The following is a 17826-nucleotide window of genomic DNA, read 5'->3' as shown; positions in this document are numbered from 1 at the left end:
TTGAGCATTCTATTTTTTTTCATCTTAGCCTAGTCAAGTAGAGTTGTAATCAAATAGATAAAGTACAATTTATGATACACAATACATATGATATGATGATAAAATTATGAAACTAAGTAAATAATAATATACTAATATCTTCTTATTATATTTTAATTAATTAAAATTTAAAATTAATATATATTTATAGAATTGGTGCGTTGGCCTGATCACCAACGAATGAGGATACCTGCAGTGAACTGCAGGCAGTGGAATCACAAGACCGTCCGATCACTATTTTGAAATAAAAAACAGTGTGGGTTCCACACTTAAAATTAAATCCGATGAGTATAGTGAAAACTGCAGTTATCACTGCTGGTACCCTTAACTCTGATCACCAATTATAGCGCTTAGAAAAAGGAGTGGATCCCCGGGAACTCCAAGGATTACAACCAAAATAAAAGCCTTCATTTGTGACGACCCAGTAAAAGTCCCCATTGTTACGGTCTTGATAACTACACCAATTCACGTCGTCAGCGCCCCTAAAAACGTCAAAATTTGTGGATCTTGGGCCGAATGTAAATACACAAAAGAAACGTATAGATCCACTCCAATTGTAATGGAAAGCCCAGCTAAACTCCTTGTGTGGGCTCAATCTCTGAACGCCCAGATTCTCATTGGCGGACCCAGTGGACTGACATCGAATCACCAACGGATCTCCTCCAACGTTTTGGATTTCGTTGACTATGTGAACCCGGTATGTGGCCCACCCAAAGTTCCCTGCATGCATTGCACAACAAATATGGAGGAGGCACAACGACGACGACAACAACAACAATGAATTCCTTGTTTTCATATTGCCTCTGTTTTCATCAACTTATTATATGCACGGGATTTTCTTTTATATCATTAAAGCATGCCAATCGGTTACGTCTTGAAGCATTAATTGAAAACTGATTAATTAAATAAAACGAGTTAACGTTGTGTTTAAGGCTCGGATGAACGAGGCAAACACATAAGAACTTTTGAATAGAAACGGGAAATATATGCGTTAAACTATCCTATAACGGTTTGCGTTTATACAAAACATGTGGTTTATAATCGTGGAATGGGTCGGAGCTCTGGGCCACTTGCCCATGTAATGTTACTAAGCCTATAAGCATTTTAAATTTTCAACCCAAGCCCATTAGCCCAGTCCCAGAGTTGAGGCTTGAGAGTGAGACCGTGAGACTCAGACTTGAGAGGAGAGCCCTAGAGTAAAGGTTGAGTGATCGACGACTTCACTATTCAGAGTTGCGCCGTTGCGGGTTGTGCCGTGTGCGTCGACGTCGTACTCTCGCAGTCGTTGCAACTGGGCAAGGGCCAAGCCGCCAAGGGGTCGAGGGTAGACTGGAATGACCGACAAGTGACGTCGCTGAGGTAAACCCTTCTGTCTCCGACCCTAATGCTTTCGTTCTTTGATTTCACTTTTCATTATGAAATTCAGGGGTATGCAGGGGTGGAACCGTGGAAGAAACCCTTATTTTCAATATTGGTAGCTTATCCGCATATTGCTATTTGCCTATTTGTTGGTGTCTTATTTTCAAATTATTTGCCTATTTGATTACTGGATACTGCTATAGTGGTTATATGTCATAATTCATGAGTACTCTAAACGCAAGTTTGTGTGCTTGTGGCCTTTCTGTTATTGGGTAATTTGCAGCCGCAACTATCAAGTGGTGCTATTCTTCTAAGGAAATTTGATTGGTTCTTTAGCTTTAATCACCCAACTTATTTGTCCAAAATTAATGCAATCAAAAAGCTTTTGTCTTAGGTTGTGTCTCTTTCTTTCTTTCATGTTTGGCTTTAGCTTCCCACTCTTAAGAAATATCTTGCAAAAGCTGTGTATCATATTGTTTGCTTGTTTTATTTGCCTAGTTTATACTGCAGTAGACGGTAGCTATTCAGAATTCTGAGGTCAAGTACTTAACCAATTTTGTCTGTGTGTTTTGTATCGCATGAACTAATTTTGGTACAGGGGACACTAGGGTTTATTTGGGTTTTGGCACAAGATTAATGACTTTCTTCCACTTGTGCAGGGAAACTGTTTCACCTATGTGTGTAGTTTATTTTCATGTGTCTAGGTCAAGAATGTTAACCGGAGAGTAATGCTGTAATCTAAGAATTTCGACCACAATTTGTAGAATTTGTAAAAAGAAAATATATTTCCCGTTTTCTTTTGCTTCTCCAAAGCAAAATTTTAAACTAGGAAGAAAATTGTTGGGGCCGTTATTTTAATTCATTTTTATTGTGACAAAGTGATGAGGAGAAATTTTAATCACAGTTGTTGGGCCTTTTGGCTTCAGTTCATGTTTTAACAGTTTCAAGGAAAGGTATTGAGAGTTTGATTTTACTTCCGTGCCTCATTCCAGTTCTTATTTGCCTTTGATGTAATTTTCTCTTCAATGTTTTGGCATATATATTGTTTTAGGCCTGTTAGGCATGCTTATGGTTGCTGAAGTGAACTGTTGATGGTGAATATTTTATGATATCATTTGTCACGATATAATTGTGTCTAGAAGTTTTCATGGTTAAGTACTTGACCTCAGAATTATAATTTAGCAATTTTATCCATGACCCGTTTTGTCAGGCTGTGTATCTATTTCGTAGTAACTAGTAGCCTATTTGGTTGTTTTGAAGCCCTAGATTAGAGTCAGTCAGTCAGTTTGCTTAGTTTTTTCTAACATTTTAGCTGTGAATTTTTGTTGAGGTGTCATTTTGTAGATGTTCCCTCCTCCCTGTGTGTGTTGTGTAGTGGATGTGAACTGCTGCTACTGCCCATCATGCCTATAGTTATCAGTTTATTCCATCGATAATAAATATAGAAGATGCCTCTGGATTGAGCGAACATTGATCTAAGACTTACTGAAATTATGAATGATTCAGTGGTTTCAATTATGGTGTAACAATCCCGTGAAATGTAACTTCCATACTTTAATGCTCTGTGTCACTCTTGTTTGATATTCTGTTAGACAAAAATATAGATGTCTAACCATAGTTCTTGCAATTCATTAGTAGTATAGACCAGGTAAGCATTTGAAGACTGGACTATTTTATTCGCGAATAAATGTCTTTGTTGGTGAATAATTAATATGTGCCATTTGGGCAGCTGGGCTCTTTCAAATGACTCATCATTTGCAGTTTTTTCTAGACTGGGTCGAGAGTTGTATAACTTGTTGTTGATACACTTGGACTACTTTCATTCTTCTGATTTGATGCTTCTGAATGCTTATTATGAATAATGCCTTCCTTTTTCCCAGTGCGACTTTTACTTGTTTTCTATATGATTACATTACGTTAAGCTGATGGAAGCCTTCCTGTGAAACCCCTAAGGAAGCTTCTGGATTGTTAATATTTAAACAAGCATACATTTCTGTGTTTATTGCCAATTTCTCTTCTCCAAGTTTTCCCTCGTTGGATAACTAAAATTCTTTTGGTGTTGGATCAGATAGCAATGGCAAGTAAAGCTGTGAAATCTGTGGCAAAGGCAGTTGGGGAATACCAGTACCCATGGCATGAGAAATTGGCAAAACACAAGGACGAGCTGGCCAAAGGTGTGTGGGGTTACTGGGAGCTAGGGGCCTGGAAGCCACTCGGCATCAGTGCTCGTCATCGAGCAAGGCTTCGCAAGGAAGTCCTCCTTGCAGGGGAAGATTGGCCATATGATCCAGAGAGGAAGGAGATGAGAACAAAGATGAAAGGGCATAAGTGTGATCGTATTTCTGCAGAGAAAAGGGCAAATACTGCCAAGCTGATGGAGAAAATGCCAGAAATGTTGCTGGCATACAGGAAACGCAAGTGGGAGAAGAAAATGAAGGAAGAAGATAAGGAGAAGAATAAGTAAAACTGCTTTGTATTTGACTTGATTCCTTTTTCTCAATTTTTACTCTGCAATCCATCTTTATGTTGTTAAATGAAAACTGAAGGATGAATTTTATTAGTTTTTCCCATAAAGAACATCTGGCATGGATTTGAAGGGTTCGCTTTCTCATTGGCTACTCCATTTAGCGTTATTTGTAGGGGTGTCCGCCCGCATGACCAAATTTGTTCGACATGTATTAAATTAAGTTCAAACATAAGTCATATGTTTGTAATCTAGATCCAAACATAAAATTTTTATCCGGTTTAAAACCGAGTCCTGGTTGAAATACATAAATCTTATCCAGTTTAGTTGTTTAGAGCTTCATTTGGATTAGGTGATTAGGTTATTGTCCGATTATTTGTCTAGATTTAAATCAATCCGTATGTGGTCAATTAAGTGCTTTTGAAATTCAATTCGGGTTAGGGTTTGGATATGTAAATATTTCGTAAAAACGTGACTTTATCTAACTCGGGATTGATTTTTTTTTCACTCCTAATTATTTTTGTGGTTTTTTCCGATGAGCAGCCCGTGTGTCGGGTTGCAACCCATGAGGTCCGGCCCTCTGGCCCAGCTCAGCCCAGCCCAGCGTGCATATCATGTCTCGGCCATTAACAAAGCCACAACCCAATGAGGTCCGGTATTTTGCCCAGCCCAGAGTTTGGCCATCACTGACGGCGTCGTTTTTGCAGTAAACAAAGCAGTGTGATTTTCATTTTCTCGAAGAGGAGATAGTGTTCTCGTCTTCGTTCAATCCACTTTTTCCATACCCAAAATTTTCCTGCCATACATGATAATTACAGAATCCGACAATTACCCAACTATATTCACATCCGGTTCCATCGAAACCCTCACAAAGAGTTGTTGTCTTGGTCTTTCTATGAACTGCTAAGGCTTATCCTCTGTAGTCTGTACTATAACATCCTAATCAAATACCTAATTTGAAAAAAGATGAAGAAATTCAGGTGGTCTGAAGATCAACCAAATGAAATAGAGAGAGACACCAAGTCCCTGAGTATATATTTATACCTTACCGTCTGAGATTATACGAGAATCAGAGCCAGATTTCGTCCCGTAAGTTTTGTTAGGGACGCACTTTTGTCCAACCACGTGGCACTCCGAGGATACCCTGGTCAGTAGGGCGTTAGTGGCCGTTGGATTGGACGACAGATTGAGCGTTAAAAGCCTGTTCGTTTGTCACACGGCATCCTGCTCATCTGCAAATGTCGAACCATGAAAAGAACAAACCCAGAGTGGTCTGTTGCATAGGCGACATCCATGGCTACCTCACCAAGCTTCAAAACCTCTGGTTCAATCTCGAATCCTGCATCGACCCACTTGAATTTAGCTCCGCCTTGATCATCTTCCTCGGCGATTACTGCGATCGAGGCCCCGATAGTCGCGGAGTGATCGATTTTTTACTGAACCTACCCTCGAAATACCCAAATCAGGATCACGTTTTCCTGTCTGGAAACCACGACTTTGCTTTCGCCGCGTTCATCGGTGTCTTGCCGCCACCGCCCGATGGGTCGGCGTTTAAGGACACTTGGAAGGAGTATGAGGCGAATGAGGAGAGGGAAGGGTGGTTTAAGGGTGACGGGTATGAGAATATGCATTTGCAAGGGAGGAGGTGGGGTGGTCATATAACGGTTAGGTTTAATGCTGCAAAGGGTACGGAGTATAAGGGGTCCATTTACGATGCTGGTCCCACCTTTGAGTCCTATGGTGTTCCTCATGGATCTTCTGGTATGAATTATGCAATGGATGATTGTGAGTTGTGTAGTTCTTAGTTATTTCTGTTGTTAATGCTCTGGTTTTCAAATAGTGTCACTCTAATTCAATGCGATGGTGATTGATATCTGTCTCGTATATTTTTTGGTTTGTTCATGAGCGTTGGATTCTTGTGTTTGTCTGATAATTTGATTCTTGAGTTTAATAGAGTTTGGCGGTTATTGGGTTACTGAGACTGTTACAGTTGCCTTTGCTTTTGCTATTAATTTTCTGTTTGGGTTAGCAGTTAACGTTCATTTATTGTAAGAACAATTTTTGTGCTCAATTACTTTGTTCTTGGTCATCCATTGTAGAAAAGATGGATTCTTGTTTTTTAAGAACATGTATTAGTTCATTATTTTCGAGTAAATTATGGTGTTAGAGTACTATAAGTTGGTGTTAATGTCTTAAACTTCACTTTCGCTTTTGTTTATTATATTTGAGTAATTGCTTTTTGTGCAGTCCGACTTTTGGCTCTGCAGTCGCTCTCAATTTTGTGTCTCATTATCGTTCTGCATATTGTTTCCTTACTTGACTGAGCATTTTTAATGTACAGAATTGGCTAAAGCAGTTCCCAACGAACACAGGAAGTTTCTGACCGATATGGTTTGGATCCATGAGGAGGTAGAATTTGTTTTTTGTAGTTTTATCATCTTAGTTTTTAACTTGTGAGCATAAGATCACTTGGCGTGATTGAATTGTGAAACATAGGCATTGGAAGATGCAGATGGTTAGTAACTTAGGGTGTTGGCAATTTTTGGGTGTATCAGGATGATGTCTGTGTTGAAACCGGGGAAGGAATTACTCATTGTAAATTGATAGCGGTTCATGCTGGCTTAGAGAGAGGGAAGAATGTCGAAGAACAGCTGAAAATTTTGAGGTCTAAGGACACTCGGGTGCCCAAAGTGGACGCTCTCAGTGGAAGGAAGAATGTATGGGATATCCCTAAGGTGATGGTTTGTTGCTTCTTAAAATGTTCTCTTCTTCCCTTGCACAGAACATTCTCATGCTCGATAATAATGATAATTCTTGATATGAGAATTGGACTGAGTAGAAATTTTTGTGTTTGACGTTTTGCAGGAACTAACCGAGAATCCAACAGTTGTGGTGAGTGGTCATCATGGAAAACTTCACATTGAAGACCTTAGGCTAATCATTGATGAAGGTGGTGGGCTAGAGAGCAATCCAGTTGCTGCAATTGTGCTTCCCTCAATGAAAATCGTCCGCGATATTGATCATTTGGCAAAATAACCTCAAGCTTGTGGATGTGGTAGATTTTCATAATCCGTTACCTACTTACCTTCTTCATGTCATTTCGCGGGGCTGGCAGTCATGTATTAGTTGAAATGCTTTTTGGATGCGTTCATGCATATTCTTATGACCTCGTTAGTTTTGTCTTGGTTTATGTCATATGTTAGTTTTGTCTTGGTTTATGTCTTGGACTGGAAAAATGTAGATCTTTTTGCACTTTTTGTGCTTGTTCTGTAATATAGTCCATAATTTCTGTTCTCATATTCCCTATAATTTATAATTTATAATGACTTAGCTGATAAGTGTGAGATTTTGCATAATGCAAAGGAATTCAGAGTTTGTATATGAGGTCAAACTGGAGATGTTACTAAGAGTTGCCATATGGGCCAAGAAGAAATTCAGCAATTGCTTAGTCTTGCTAAATTCTTTAAACCCAATAATGCTTGTGCTTAAGAGTGCAATCACGTGGGTCTACCAATGGGCAATTGCGGTCATTTTCAAATGGTTCGTGTCGGAGGATTGGGGCTTGTGGAATAAAATAAAATTTTCTTTTAGATGGGACAGAGTCCATATTTGTTGGGTCAGTGTCCAAGCACTTGATTGGGCAAAGCATTAATGGCTACGGCCTAAATCCTAAATGCAATGCAGAGACTTCTTTGAACTTTCCTGAAACCTACTCCCAAGCAACAATAATGGTTACCTCAAACCACTGTTTTTAAACGGAGAATCACTGTCATACAAATTCGTCTTTTTTTTGACATTTGATATTTATCTAAACTTGAATTACCATACCCATACACACAGAAATTTCCACCTAAAAATTATATCAAAACCCAACGCGAGGCCTGAATCAAATTAAGCAGACCTAATTTCACAAATAAAAGTTGTGATATTTCGTTCCTTAATGCTAATTTTGCATGTCACCTATGAGAGACTCTTTCACCATACAAAATTTTCAGAAATATGGATTAGGCTGCAACTTGGTCCCTACTATTAGCACAACAGGAATAACAAGATGTATCCAAGTGTTCAGGAGAAAAAAATCACAAACATTTTATTGAAGTAAGAACAAGATAACGAAATTCAACTGCAAACAAAGCTAGTTTCAGCCACAGCAACTCCGGGCAACTGATGCAAGACACTAGTCGGGGACGAGTTAGAAGCGGAAGATCTCAATGCCTCTGCAAGTGGTCCTCATTCAGGTCACCTAATTTCCAGCCCAATTCAAGTGTAGAGAATTGTTCCCTTTTACTCTCTCCTGGGCATTACTCCTCTCCATTGCCAGCAGACAGTTTCAATGACCCATCAGATGATGAGTTTCCGGGCATTGAAATTGTGAGACGTAGAAGAACTCAAAGCCAAAGGACTTGCATTGCTCCCTGCAACTTCTGGTTCTTGAATGGATCGTGGCCATTAATCAAAAAAGTGTCGCAGCATATGACCATCTGATTTCTTATGACCCTCATCATGGGCTGCAAATAGGCCTTTGTTTCCAGTTTTGGACTCTGATGAACTTCAAGACACAAAGGAAACATAACATGCAAAAAAAAAATGTTAAAAACAGAAGCAAAAAGGTAGAGCAAAGTTTCCAACTCGACTTGATTGTATGTTTAGGAAAAGAAGAAAAATGAGTGGTTGGGGTCATTTTGTACAGAATCTAAAGATATTTCATGGATCTTACCTTTAAAAGGGGGTCCTACCAAGGATTTGGTGCATGTTCTAAGTCATTCTTCAAAGATTCTACCAAAACAGTTTCACTTCACCAAATTGTACCAAAAAATTATCAGGTGTTTATGGTTTGCACAGGATGGATTTAAATGGTGTTTCACATCTTATCAAAATCTTTGAAGGTACAAGATGAATACAGTAGATTCTTCATAAATTCAGCAGGTGTGTCCGCCAAAATTTTCTTACAATTAACAGTATTTGAGCTCCTTGGGATAAAAAAAAAGAGAGAAAAAACAATAAAAAGGCTTAAGTAATTATAGCAAGATTACCTGTGATTGGGTTGCAGGAGATCAGTGGAAGGTGAATGCCCAGAAATAGTAAAAGTATTCCCAACAAAACCAGTTTTGGCAGTGGAATTGGTGCTCCCTAGAGAAGAGCCACCATAAGCTAAAGTGGTGGTGTTGGTGGATGTGGGGGCTTCCACATGCTTTCTTGAACGGTTTCGGCCGCGGTGCACATGACGTTCACAGTACTTCTGACCGGTCACCACGTCCCTCGAGCACCGCCACTTCTTGCCATCAGTCCTCCGGCACCGTCCCGGCTCCGGAGCCATAGCTGCTCCACCCCAGTATCCAGCTTGAAATACTGCTTCAACAAATAGATATTCAAGTAATTACAAACACTCTGATCCTCAATCAAAATTTGCTGGGCACACATTGAAAGAACTTGTATTGGATCCAATAAATTAGAGCCCATTAAAGAACAAGTTAATGCAATTGTACCATAGTAATATTGTAGTATTGTACTAATCAAACTCAATTACAAATGTCAACAACAAGATCGTCATCTTTTAACCAAGTTAAAGCAGACAAAAAATAACATAGACAAAATGACATACAAGCAGGTTGATAATGTGAGTAGTGTTGAAGAGGGTAATGGAGAACATATGGAGCAGATTGAAGAAGACTTCTTTTTAGTGTGTTAAGAAGTTCAGAAGGAACAGCAGCACCAGCCAACATATATCTGTATATCAAAGCCTGTAACTCCAGCTCCTGCCACTGAGCCAAGCTAAAGTAACTTCCCATCCCTAGCAAACGAAAAAAAAACAATTGATAAAAAAAATGATATAGAAAAAGAAAAGCAAAGTTTGTAAGATTAGTAAACAAGAGTATTGCAAGGGAAAAAGTAAGAGAAATGTTACTGGGAAATCTGGTGGGTGAGTCTGGAAACGCTGACAGGTTACTGGTTTTGCTGTTAAGTTGAGGTTCAAACAAAGGAAGAGCGTCAGACCCTGAAGAGGGATCTTGTTTTTGTTTTGGATGTGGATCAAAGAGAAGTTTTGGCATCTTCGCAGTATTACGGTTCTCTGACTCATGCTGCTGGTCTCTCCATTGCTTCAGATGGAAGTCCATAGTTAGACTTCGACAGAAAGAGACAGAGAGAGAGGGAGGGAGAGAGAAATATCAAAGATTGGTTTTGGGAATAAATGAAGCTTTATTTGGTTGTTGGGTATGTAAAGAGAAAGGTTGTGCAGAGACTTGTGTTGTTTGTGGGTTCTAGACTTCTTCGACACAGAGCAAGGGAGGGGTATTACAACAAAAGCCTGCTAAAGTTTGTGTTTTTGTGGCCAGTGGAGAATGGGGTTAAGGGCACTTGAGAAAAGACAGTTGGACAAGACAGTTGAGAGGAAGGAAAAAAAAGTAAGAAGCCAAAATATAATATTAAGAATTTACTGTTAAAGAACCTGCAGTGTGTCTGTCTCTCATGTTTTGCCTTGGAAACTGCATTCGAAGTTTTCAAGACTTGGGAGAGGGAGAGAGAAGCGGCAGCATGTAATGGAAAATGTTTAGGTTGAAAAAATGAACTCTTTTTTTTTTTCTCTTTATTATATATATCTATATGTATGTATGTTTGTATATATAAAACCAAGAGGCAAGAACGTTGGAAAGAGAGATTGAGGCGACATTGCAGTTTCATTTCCAGCCAAGATCAGGCTTTACAGTGTTCTTCCCCAGTTTCTACTCTAAATTTTCGGCTCAATTGTCAACAGCTCGAAAGACGTTGTTTTCTTATTTACGTTCCAATTGTGTCAAACATACAACAATACACAAATATCTTGCTTCTTTTTTTGACTTGTACAGTTGACAATGTATTGATCTTGATTCGGAGTACACAGTAAAAATCTTGAACAAGTAGGCATATAGATATAATGAAATAATTTTTGGGCCCGGCTCGTCGTCTGGCCCACAAATAGAAGTCTATTTTGGATTCGTGACTGCTAGCTAATGTGGGTTGCTGGCTCGGCCCATAAACTTACTAGTTTGACGGACTTTTTGACAAATATGCCCTGTAAACCGTCATTAATTACAAAATGATACATTCATCGTTTTATCTGTCCCCCACGACCAGTTAGTTTATACTTACCGAGATATTCTAAAATTGACGGACGTTTTGTCTTGTTTCTCATAATATAAGACTGGATTTTTGGAAGAATAATAGGAAACCCCTCGATGGTGCATCTCCTTTTGTAAATTACATCTCTGTGCCCCTGATATTTGGTTTTCTATGACTATGCGTCTAGTAGTTGGCGTGTCACCACATTGTCATTATACTTTAGCTTGCGCAATAACACAAACTGTGCCAAAACTACAAGAAATCAATGTGTAATGTTCAATCTCGATCCCCCTGGATTCTAATTACTTGACTTCCTTATTATTTAATTTTTAAGGGAAAAACAAAAACAGCTAAATGACATCACCATCTTATCGAAAAACACATATTTATGTCTCTCTTATAATGTGCTTTTGAACCTACAAGTTAAGTTACAGTAACAAAAATAAAAATTTTTTAAAAAAAAGGACCTCACGTGTCAAACAAAGTATGTATTATGCATAGAGGGGTCGGTAGTTTTTTCGCAGTGTCAGAAGACACAGCTGGTCTCGTGGATCCCAGGGGGATAAAGCGAGGCTCTCTTGCTATAGCCTCACGCGACTTAATTTCTCGAGGCTTATTTTTTTTTTACTTCGCAGCTTTGAAGGGATGGATAATGGATTCCCCCTATATCATCTGCCTCAAAATATAGACTATCCAGGTTGCAGGGCCCAGGTCCATTATTATTAGCCTAAAGTCGCTCAGGTGGTTAAAGTTGTGGGCTACTAGTTTCATATCGACTGGGCCGTTGATAAATGTGGGCTTTGTTCCAAATCTTTATTTGAAAAAAGGAACGGAACTCCTGTCCGGCCCAGCCAGGACTCACGATTCTGGATTTACTAGTTGGCGCAGGACAACTCTTTTTAAGTGTATATATGGTAGCATGTGCAAATTGCAATATGTTAATCAAATGAGAAGTCAATAATTAGCTTCTTGTCGTTTTCACCAACTCTTTTGTTTCTTTCTACAAAATACTTTAATCAACAAGAAGCCACAACGAAATTACATTTAGGGATTGAATATGTATAAGCACAACAATAATTAGCCCACTAAACATGTTCACAAATCTGTCCAAAACTTCATCAACATTAACACTTTTTATAATACAATGTGGTCGGAGAAGATGAGCACCAAGGCATGCCACGACATTGTCTTTATACACAGCATGGAACAACATTCCGATCTTGACCTAAACAAACAAGGATAGACATAACTCATTATTGCTCCAATTAACTCTAGTCTTCAGACTCACTCACATTTTATTATTTTTTTGGACTACACATTTTGATCAAGGAGAATCTAGGTACCCATTCCAAATCTTAGGTTTGATTGTTTGTTTGTTTTTTCCTTAATAATATCCACCCTCATATTGTACCACCTCATGACTAGGTGAAGAGAATAGCATTGAAGACGTCTCCTCCCCGGATTTCAATGTCTATTTGTGAAGGCGACCTTTTGGACTTGAACCATTGATGTAGATTATGTGTACACATGGGTTTTGTGTGAATTTTGAGTCAATTTGTGATTGAAAAAGAAACAAGAATACAACACCAGTTTTTTTATTTGCTAATTGTGGAAATTCTGCAATGAATTGTGGAAAGTTTTGGTATTTGGTAACACAAAAATGATAAATATTCCAGAGATAATCATTCTAATAGTGTACGACATTTATTCGTTGAGTGTAATTTTGAATGGACCCTTTGTTATAATGTTATTATACCTAACGAAAAAGTGTCATACAATATTAGTAATGAGATGTTTTTGGAATGATTATTATTCACCGTATTATTGTTCTTGACAACATAGATGTATGAACCACGGAATCCTATGTGAAATGGCAGCATTTTGTCTCATGGAAGGGAAGTAGGTCGGGTCCACAGCAAGGTACGGACAAAAACCCGACCGTTTCTGGACGTGGAATGCGGTGTGTTTATATACACACGTGTGAATGGACCGCTAAGATTGGCAGCTTATTGTGGGTGCACCGTATGACGGTGCATTTATAGGTAATTTGTCTTCTCTCTCCCTTGTCTTTTTCTGTAAATGTAAATGTAATGTATATGAGAGGGGCCCGTATAGATTTGGTATAGACTGATTGGTTGAAGTTGCAAGGAAGTTCGTAGTGATTTTGAAATTCTCAACAGTATTAATATATTACTACGTGGACAAATTTGAGGTTATAAATTGTTGCCTAAACCTTCAAATTGCAAGTCTATTATAATTTATTTACTAGTTAATATAATTTGTAGTCATTGAAAGATTTGTCATGTTCGATTGTCCCAATTTGATAATTGAATGTTCACACATTTCAAGTTAATAACCTAAAATTCAAATTTGTTATATTTTGATATCTCTAAGGGATTTTCTCAATTTCGAACTCTCATCAGAAAAACTAACTTATTATGAGACATGACAAGTTATATCAACCAATTTATTGACAGCTTTCAAGAAAATAATGGTGGCTTCCATTAACGAATTGTAAAAGCCACTTTAGGACTAAATAATATCATGTTGGAAACCAATTATGGACACGTAATCTATTGATCACACTAATTTATTGAAAAGCTTCTCTTTTTTTATTTTTTATTTTCATTTGATGTGTTAAAGTTCCAAAGTGGGGGATGAGTTTAGTATTAAAATGCATTTACTTTTAAAGAGCACGAGTGTTAATTATAACAACAATAGCAGGATCACTACACAGTCGACACGCCAGTTCATCGCCCATCCTACCAACCAGCAATGAGATTTTAAACAATCATCATTCTAAGCTTATTATATTAAGAAAGTCGCATCTTTTTGATAACCAAAAGTCTACTTATTAAGAGCCAAAACTTACAATTTGTGGGAGGAATAAGATTCAAGTACAAAATTAATTAGTTGTTAATCATCCCCATTATATTCAACTACCTTACATCTTAAGACAAACATAGGAATTTGAACAACTAATTTTGTCATGAAAAGATTGAACGACACACAAGGCCGCGGGGGCCCTTAATTATTTTGTTTTTGTGAAAAATCGCCTGAGTTTGTGACACCTAAAACGGCCCACATATATAGTCCGGTTTTTAATCAAAATTAAAATGTCTAAATTGATTCGGTTATGATATTTTAGAATCCATAACCGGATTATATATATTCGGATAACCAAACCAAAATAATCATATTTTTCGGATCGGTTTTCTTTTTTTGAATAAATAGAAGAAGTATGAATAAATCTTAAATAAAGGGAGAAAATAGCTCATGATCGACTCCTACTACGTCAAACAAAGTTTGATAAAAACTCATGATAATGATGATAAATATATTATCTCATCACAGTTAAAATGATAGTCACCATGAGTTTTACCATGGCGTCTCAACAATTCTTATATGTAACATATATATATATATATAGTATATTATATATTAATATTTTCAGTTTTTCGATTATAACCGTAATCGTAATCGAAAAAATGTTCAAAAATTTACTAAAATCACAACCGTATCCGAAAACAGAATAACCACGGTTGCATATTGATCTTCGGTTGCGGATCGATTGTAGACACCCCTACAACTCTTTATGAGATTCACAAATGCATTACTTATCTTTTTCATTAACTGCACATTTCTCTAGCATGAGTATATGATAAAATAATCATGGCATCAAACATATAACACATATAGACCTGAATTTTAATTGATCAATGACTCGCTAATCAATTAATTAATTATTTGGGATAATTCTAAGTGTGACAAAAATATTACACCCATTTTTGTGTCCCCAATATTTTACGTCAATGTCTTAATTAAACAAAGTTGGTATGGAGAAATTAATTTTAGCAGTGGATCCAGAACACTCTTATCTACCCCAACATCTGTGTCCATTTATTATTCTTTGTAGTAAGATTAGATTATACCTAATGGACAACTACGAACGTCCTCGTAGCCGGAGATTCTCATTACTACATTGAAATAATAAATAAAAAATGCTGAGTGAGAAGCTAAGGCCACAACATGGCTGATTTTATTATATTATGAATATTATATTCGGGTTATTTATTCATTTGTCGATATACGAACAAGATGGAGATTAAATAAAGAAGCATAGAAAGACAAAAGGACGTGGAATGGTAAGACTGAGGACCAACACTTCCACATTCATCGGTTCTTGGGCATTTGTTTCCTTCTTCTTCGATATCATAAGCTCTGGTAAATTTAAGTACTATACGCACAATGTTTTCATTTTTTGATTTTTTTTTGTCTCTTTATTGTTGAAAATTTACGCCCCATACACACAAACAATATCATTCTTTTGCAGTTGTCCAATTCCCGAAAATACATCATACCTGTAAGACTTTGTCCTTATTATAAGGTTTGTTGGTGATTGTTGGTTGGCCCCATCACACAACTATACTTCCTGCTCGTCACATTACTTTATTGTAGTATCATCAATCTATATATATATAACTGAGGATCCACAAGGCTTCTCCTTAATTCATGGTGGCACGTGGACGTCTTTACAAAAAAGCCTACACAGACAAAATAAAATTTTAAAATATATTAGAAAACTTTAAGACCCATAACCACACACATAAATATATTGTAAAACTTTAATACCCACAACCACATTCATACACTTTAAGACCCACAACCACACTCATACAGTTAATAGTATTCAAATAATTTTAAAATTATATTGAATTGTATGAGAATTTAATGTTTCATAGGAGTGGTTTGATGTTGTTTTGGTTTCTCAAAGGTCATGTATTGCTAATTATGAGAGTCTTTTGATATTACTCAATTAATGAAATTCATTTGTAGTATTTAGTTTGAAAACATTTTGTGTGTTTTTGGCATTAATTACCACCGTTTTGTGGGAATTTTTGTGTGTTTTTTGATGTATTTTGTGTGTTTTTGTAGTATTTAGTTGATATATTGTGCATGTTTAGAGTTTGGTCAAGTTTAGTAGTCTGTTTGGATTGCAACATACACAACATGAGAGGCTTTTCTCATGCTATATTGTTCTAATGTGTAAGTAAATTCAATCCATTTGGTATTGGAACATGTAAGTGGTGACAGGAAAGCACGGTAGAATTTAATGAGTTGTTGAAGGTCAAAGTGATTATAGGCACAAATCTACTAGTCATACATAACATTTCAAAAATATAAATTCAAAAATCTTATTCTAAAAATATTAAGAATTTTATTCCAAAAATATCATTTCAAAAATACTACTTATGCTACATTGTACTTCTCGATATTAAATGTCATTTTGTAGAGATTGTTGTACTAACCATACAATATTGTCTCATAAACATATCTTTAGTGACCTATAACACTTTGTAGATACTAGCGACGCAAATAAAAATTGATAAACTCTTAGTATACTTATTCCTTATGCATCAAATTTCTTACACCCTATTAGAAAATTTTTTTCTTAGCAAATTAAAAAACAAGTATTGTACATATTTTATCTTCATCTTACAATCATCTCTATTTTCTACAATTAAAGCTCTACTGCTCTTCATGTTAACAAAGTATCGAAAAACTTCCACACATCTCTATTTTCCAATCAAAATATGTGTCGCGCGAAGCGCGGACATGTAACTAGTTTAGATTAACTATTTTAACTAATATTGGGTTCTCATTTGATTTACTTTCGATGCAAAGTAAATTGAATTAACCTCAATCACGTCGCTGCGATAAATTAACAATGTAATTTAAGTGTTTATCTCATTTTTTTTTGATAACCTTTAATTTTTTTTTTCTAACAACTAAGAGAAAATTACAATTAATGTTATTAGTTTAATGGTGCTGAGAAGTATGTACGGTTAGTCTTGCTGTCACGGGTCAATATCAAATTATTTATTTATTTTTATTTTCTTTCATTCAGTCAGTCTCAATTTCAATGCAACTCCTGCAGAACCTGTTGATTCTGGTGGGACACACACTACTCTTCTGTGTTTTCATGAAAGGACCACCATTGTAACAAATTGAAACCGCTAAATTCTTATATTTAGATGTATTTTTTACATGCAGAAGAATTTTGAACAGAGATATTCAAAATAAAGTTGGATTTCTGATTTTTTGAAATCGACCCATCGCGTAGAAAAAGGTGATAGACTGCAAGTTTCCTCTGCACGCGTGTGCACATTACTTACACATAGGGACATGCAAATTTGCCAGGGCCATAAAAGTATAAAACCCAGCACTAAAAGATCTTTAAAAAACAAAAAAGAAAAACAGAGTCTACACTCTACAAGCCAATGAGAAAGATATAATAATAAAATAAAAAATTAATTTGGAGAAGATACAAAAGGTTTTGAGCGGGTCAATATCCGGTTTCTGTTTCTTACTTCGCACGCGCGTTCCTTCTTCCTCTCTTCTTTTTGTCGTTTTCTACCCCGTTTCGGCTCCAGTGCCGTCGAGACGGCCACGTCTTCCAATAATATCTCTCGCTCATTTTTTTGTCGCGGCCCCGTCAACGCTGTTAAAAAAAAAAATGCACACCCAATAAGGGTATTTTGGACATTTGAAAAAGATGCTTTCCACTTTCCAGGTGAATTAGAATAGAAATTTAGAATTATAGTTCGTTAACACTAATTAATACTGGGTTGAGGTCATTTCGAAGTCATTTCAATATGATTGTCAATCAATATATTATTCTATTATGGTCTTTTGTAGTAATTATTTAGTGGAACGATTAGGGTAAAAGGAAAGACGGGGGAAGAGGACAGTCAGAGTAATTATAATCAGAGTTCTGCAATCGAGGGGTACTTAAACTGTCCAGCTGTAAAGTGAACCACATTTGAGTAATGGGGACTGCATTTTCTGTATTAAAGTTTATCATC

At 36.8% G+C, this 17826-nt stretch overlaps 3 protein-coding genes across 3 annotated transcripts; 2 read left to right on the top strand and 1 right to left on the bottom strand.

The window, feature by feature from the left end:
• Positions 1-1188: 1188 nt before the first annotated feature.
• Positions 1189-4009, top strand: LOC119988068. The gene is made up of 2 exons (XM_038832977.1): positions 1189-1398; positions 3467-4009. The coding sequence occupies exon 2, from the start codon at positions 3473-3475 to the stop codon at positions 3860-3862; it is 390 nt and encodes a 129-aa protein (XP_038688905.1). The 5' UTR covers positions 1189-1398; positions 3467-3472; the 3' UTR covers positions 3863-4009.
• A 602-nt stretch (positions 4010-4611) lies between these two features.
• On the top strand, positions 4612-7159 carry LOC119986533 (tyrosine-protein phosphatase RLPH2-like). Its single transcript, XM_038831121.1, has 4 exons — positions 4612-5623; positions 6204-6271; positions 6418-6597; positions 6728-7159. Exons 1-4 carry the CDS (start codon positions 5101-5103, stop codon positions 6896-6898), a joined length of 942 nt encoding a protein of 313 aa, XP_038687049.1. The 5' UTR covers positions 4612-5100; the 3' UTR covers positions 6899-7159.
• A 737-nt stretch (positions 7160-7896) lies between these two features.
• On the bottom strand, positions 7897-9993 carry LOC119995646 (growth-regulating factor 3-like). Its single transcript, XM_038842151.1, has 3 exons — positions 9465-9993; positions 8896-9211; positions 7897-8411 (listed from the first exon to the last, which is right to left on the bottom strand). The coding sequence occupies exons 1-3, from the start codon at positions 9976-9978 to the stop codon at positions 8312-8314; spliced, it is 930 nt and encodes a 309-aa protein (XP_038698079.1). The 5' UTR covers positions 9979-9993; the 3' UTR covers positions 7897-8311.
• Between the last annotated feature and the right edge of the window lie 7833 nt (positions 9994-17826).

This window comes from Tripterygium wilfordii, chromosome 3 (genome assembly GCF_013401445.1).
Source record: "Tripterygium wilfordii isolate XIE 37 chromosome 3, ASM1340144v1, whole genome shotgun sequence".
Taxonomy (NCBI): Eukaryota; Viridiplantae; Streptophyta; class Magnoliopsida; order Celastrales; family Celastraceae; genus Tripterygium; species Tripterygium wilfordii.
Note: the sequence above shows the minus strand (reverse complement) of the source record. Positions and strands in the feature narration are given on the sequence as shown.

Excerpts from the sequence above, each read along its gene's own strand:
- LOC119995646 (XM_038842151.1), bottom strand. The coding sequence starts at position 9,978 with ATGGACTTCCATCTGAAGCAATGGAGAGACCAGCAGCATGAGTCAGAG. Across the intron at positions 9,212-9,464 it reads CTCACATTATCAACCTGCTT|TATTTCAAGCTGGATACTGG; the intron begins GTATGTCATTTT and ends TTGTTGAAGCAG. Across the intron at positions 8,412-8,895 it reads CTCCTGCAACCCAATCACAG|TTCATCAGAGTCCAAAACTG; the intron begins GTAATCTTGCTA and ends TGTGTCTTGAAG.
- LOC119986533 (XM_038831121.1), top strand. The coding sequence starts at position 5,101 with ATGTCGAACCATGAAAAGAACAAACCCAGAGTGGTCTGTTGCATAGGC. Across the intron at positions 5,624-6,203 it reads TGTTCCTCATGGATCTTCTG|AATTGGCTAAAGCAGTTCCC; the intron begins GTATGAATTATG and ends TTTAATGTACAG. Across the intron at positions 6,598-6,727 it reads ATGTATGGGATATCCCTAAG|GAACTAACCGAGAATCCAAC; the intron begins GTGATGGTTTGT and ends GACGTTTTGCAG.
- LOC119988068 (XM_038832977.1), top strand. The coding sequence starts at position 3,473 with ATGGCAAGTAAAGCTGTGAAATCTGTGGCAAAGGCAGTTGGGGAATAC.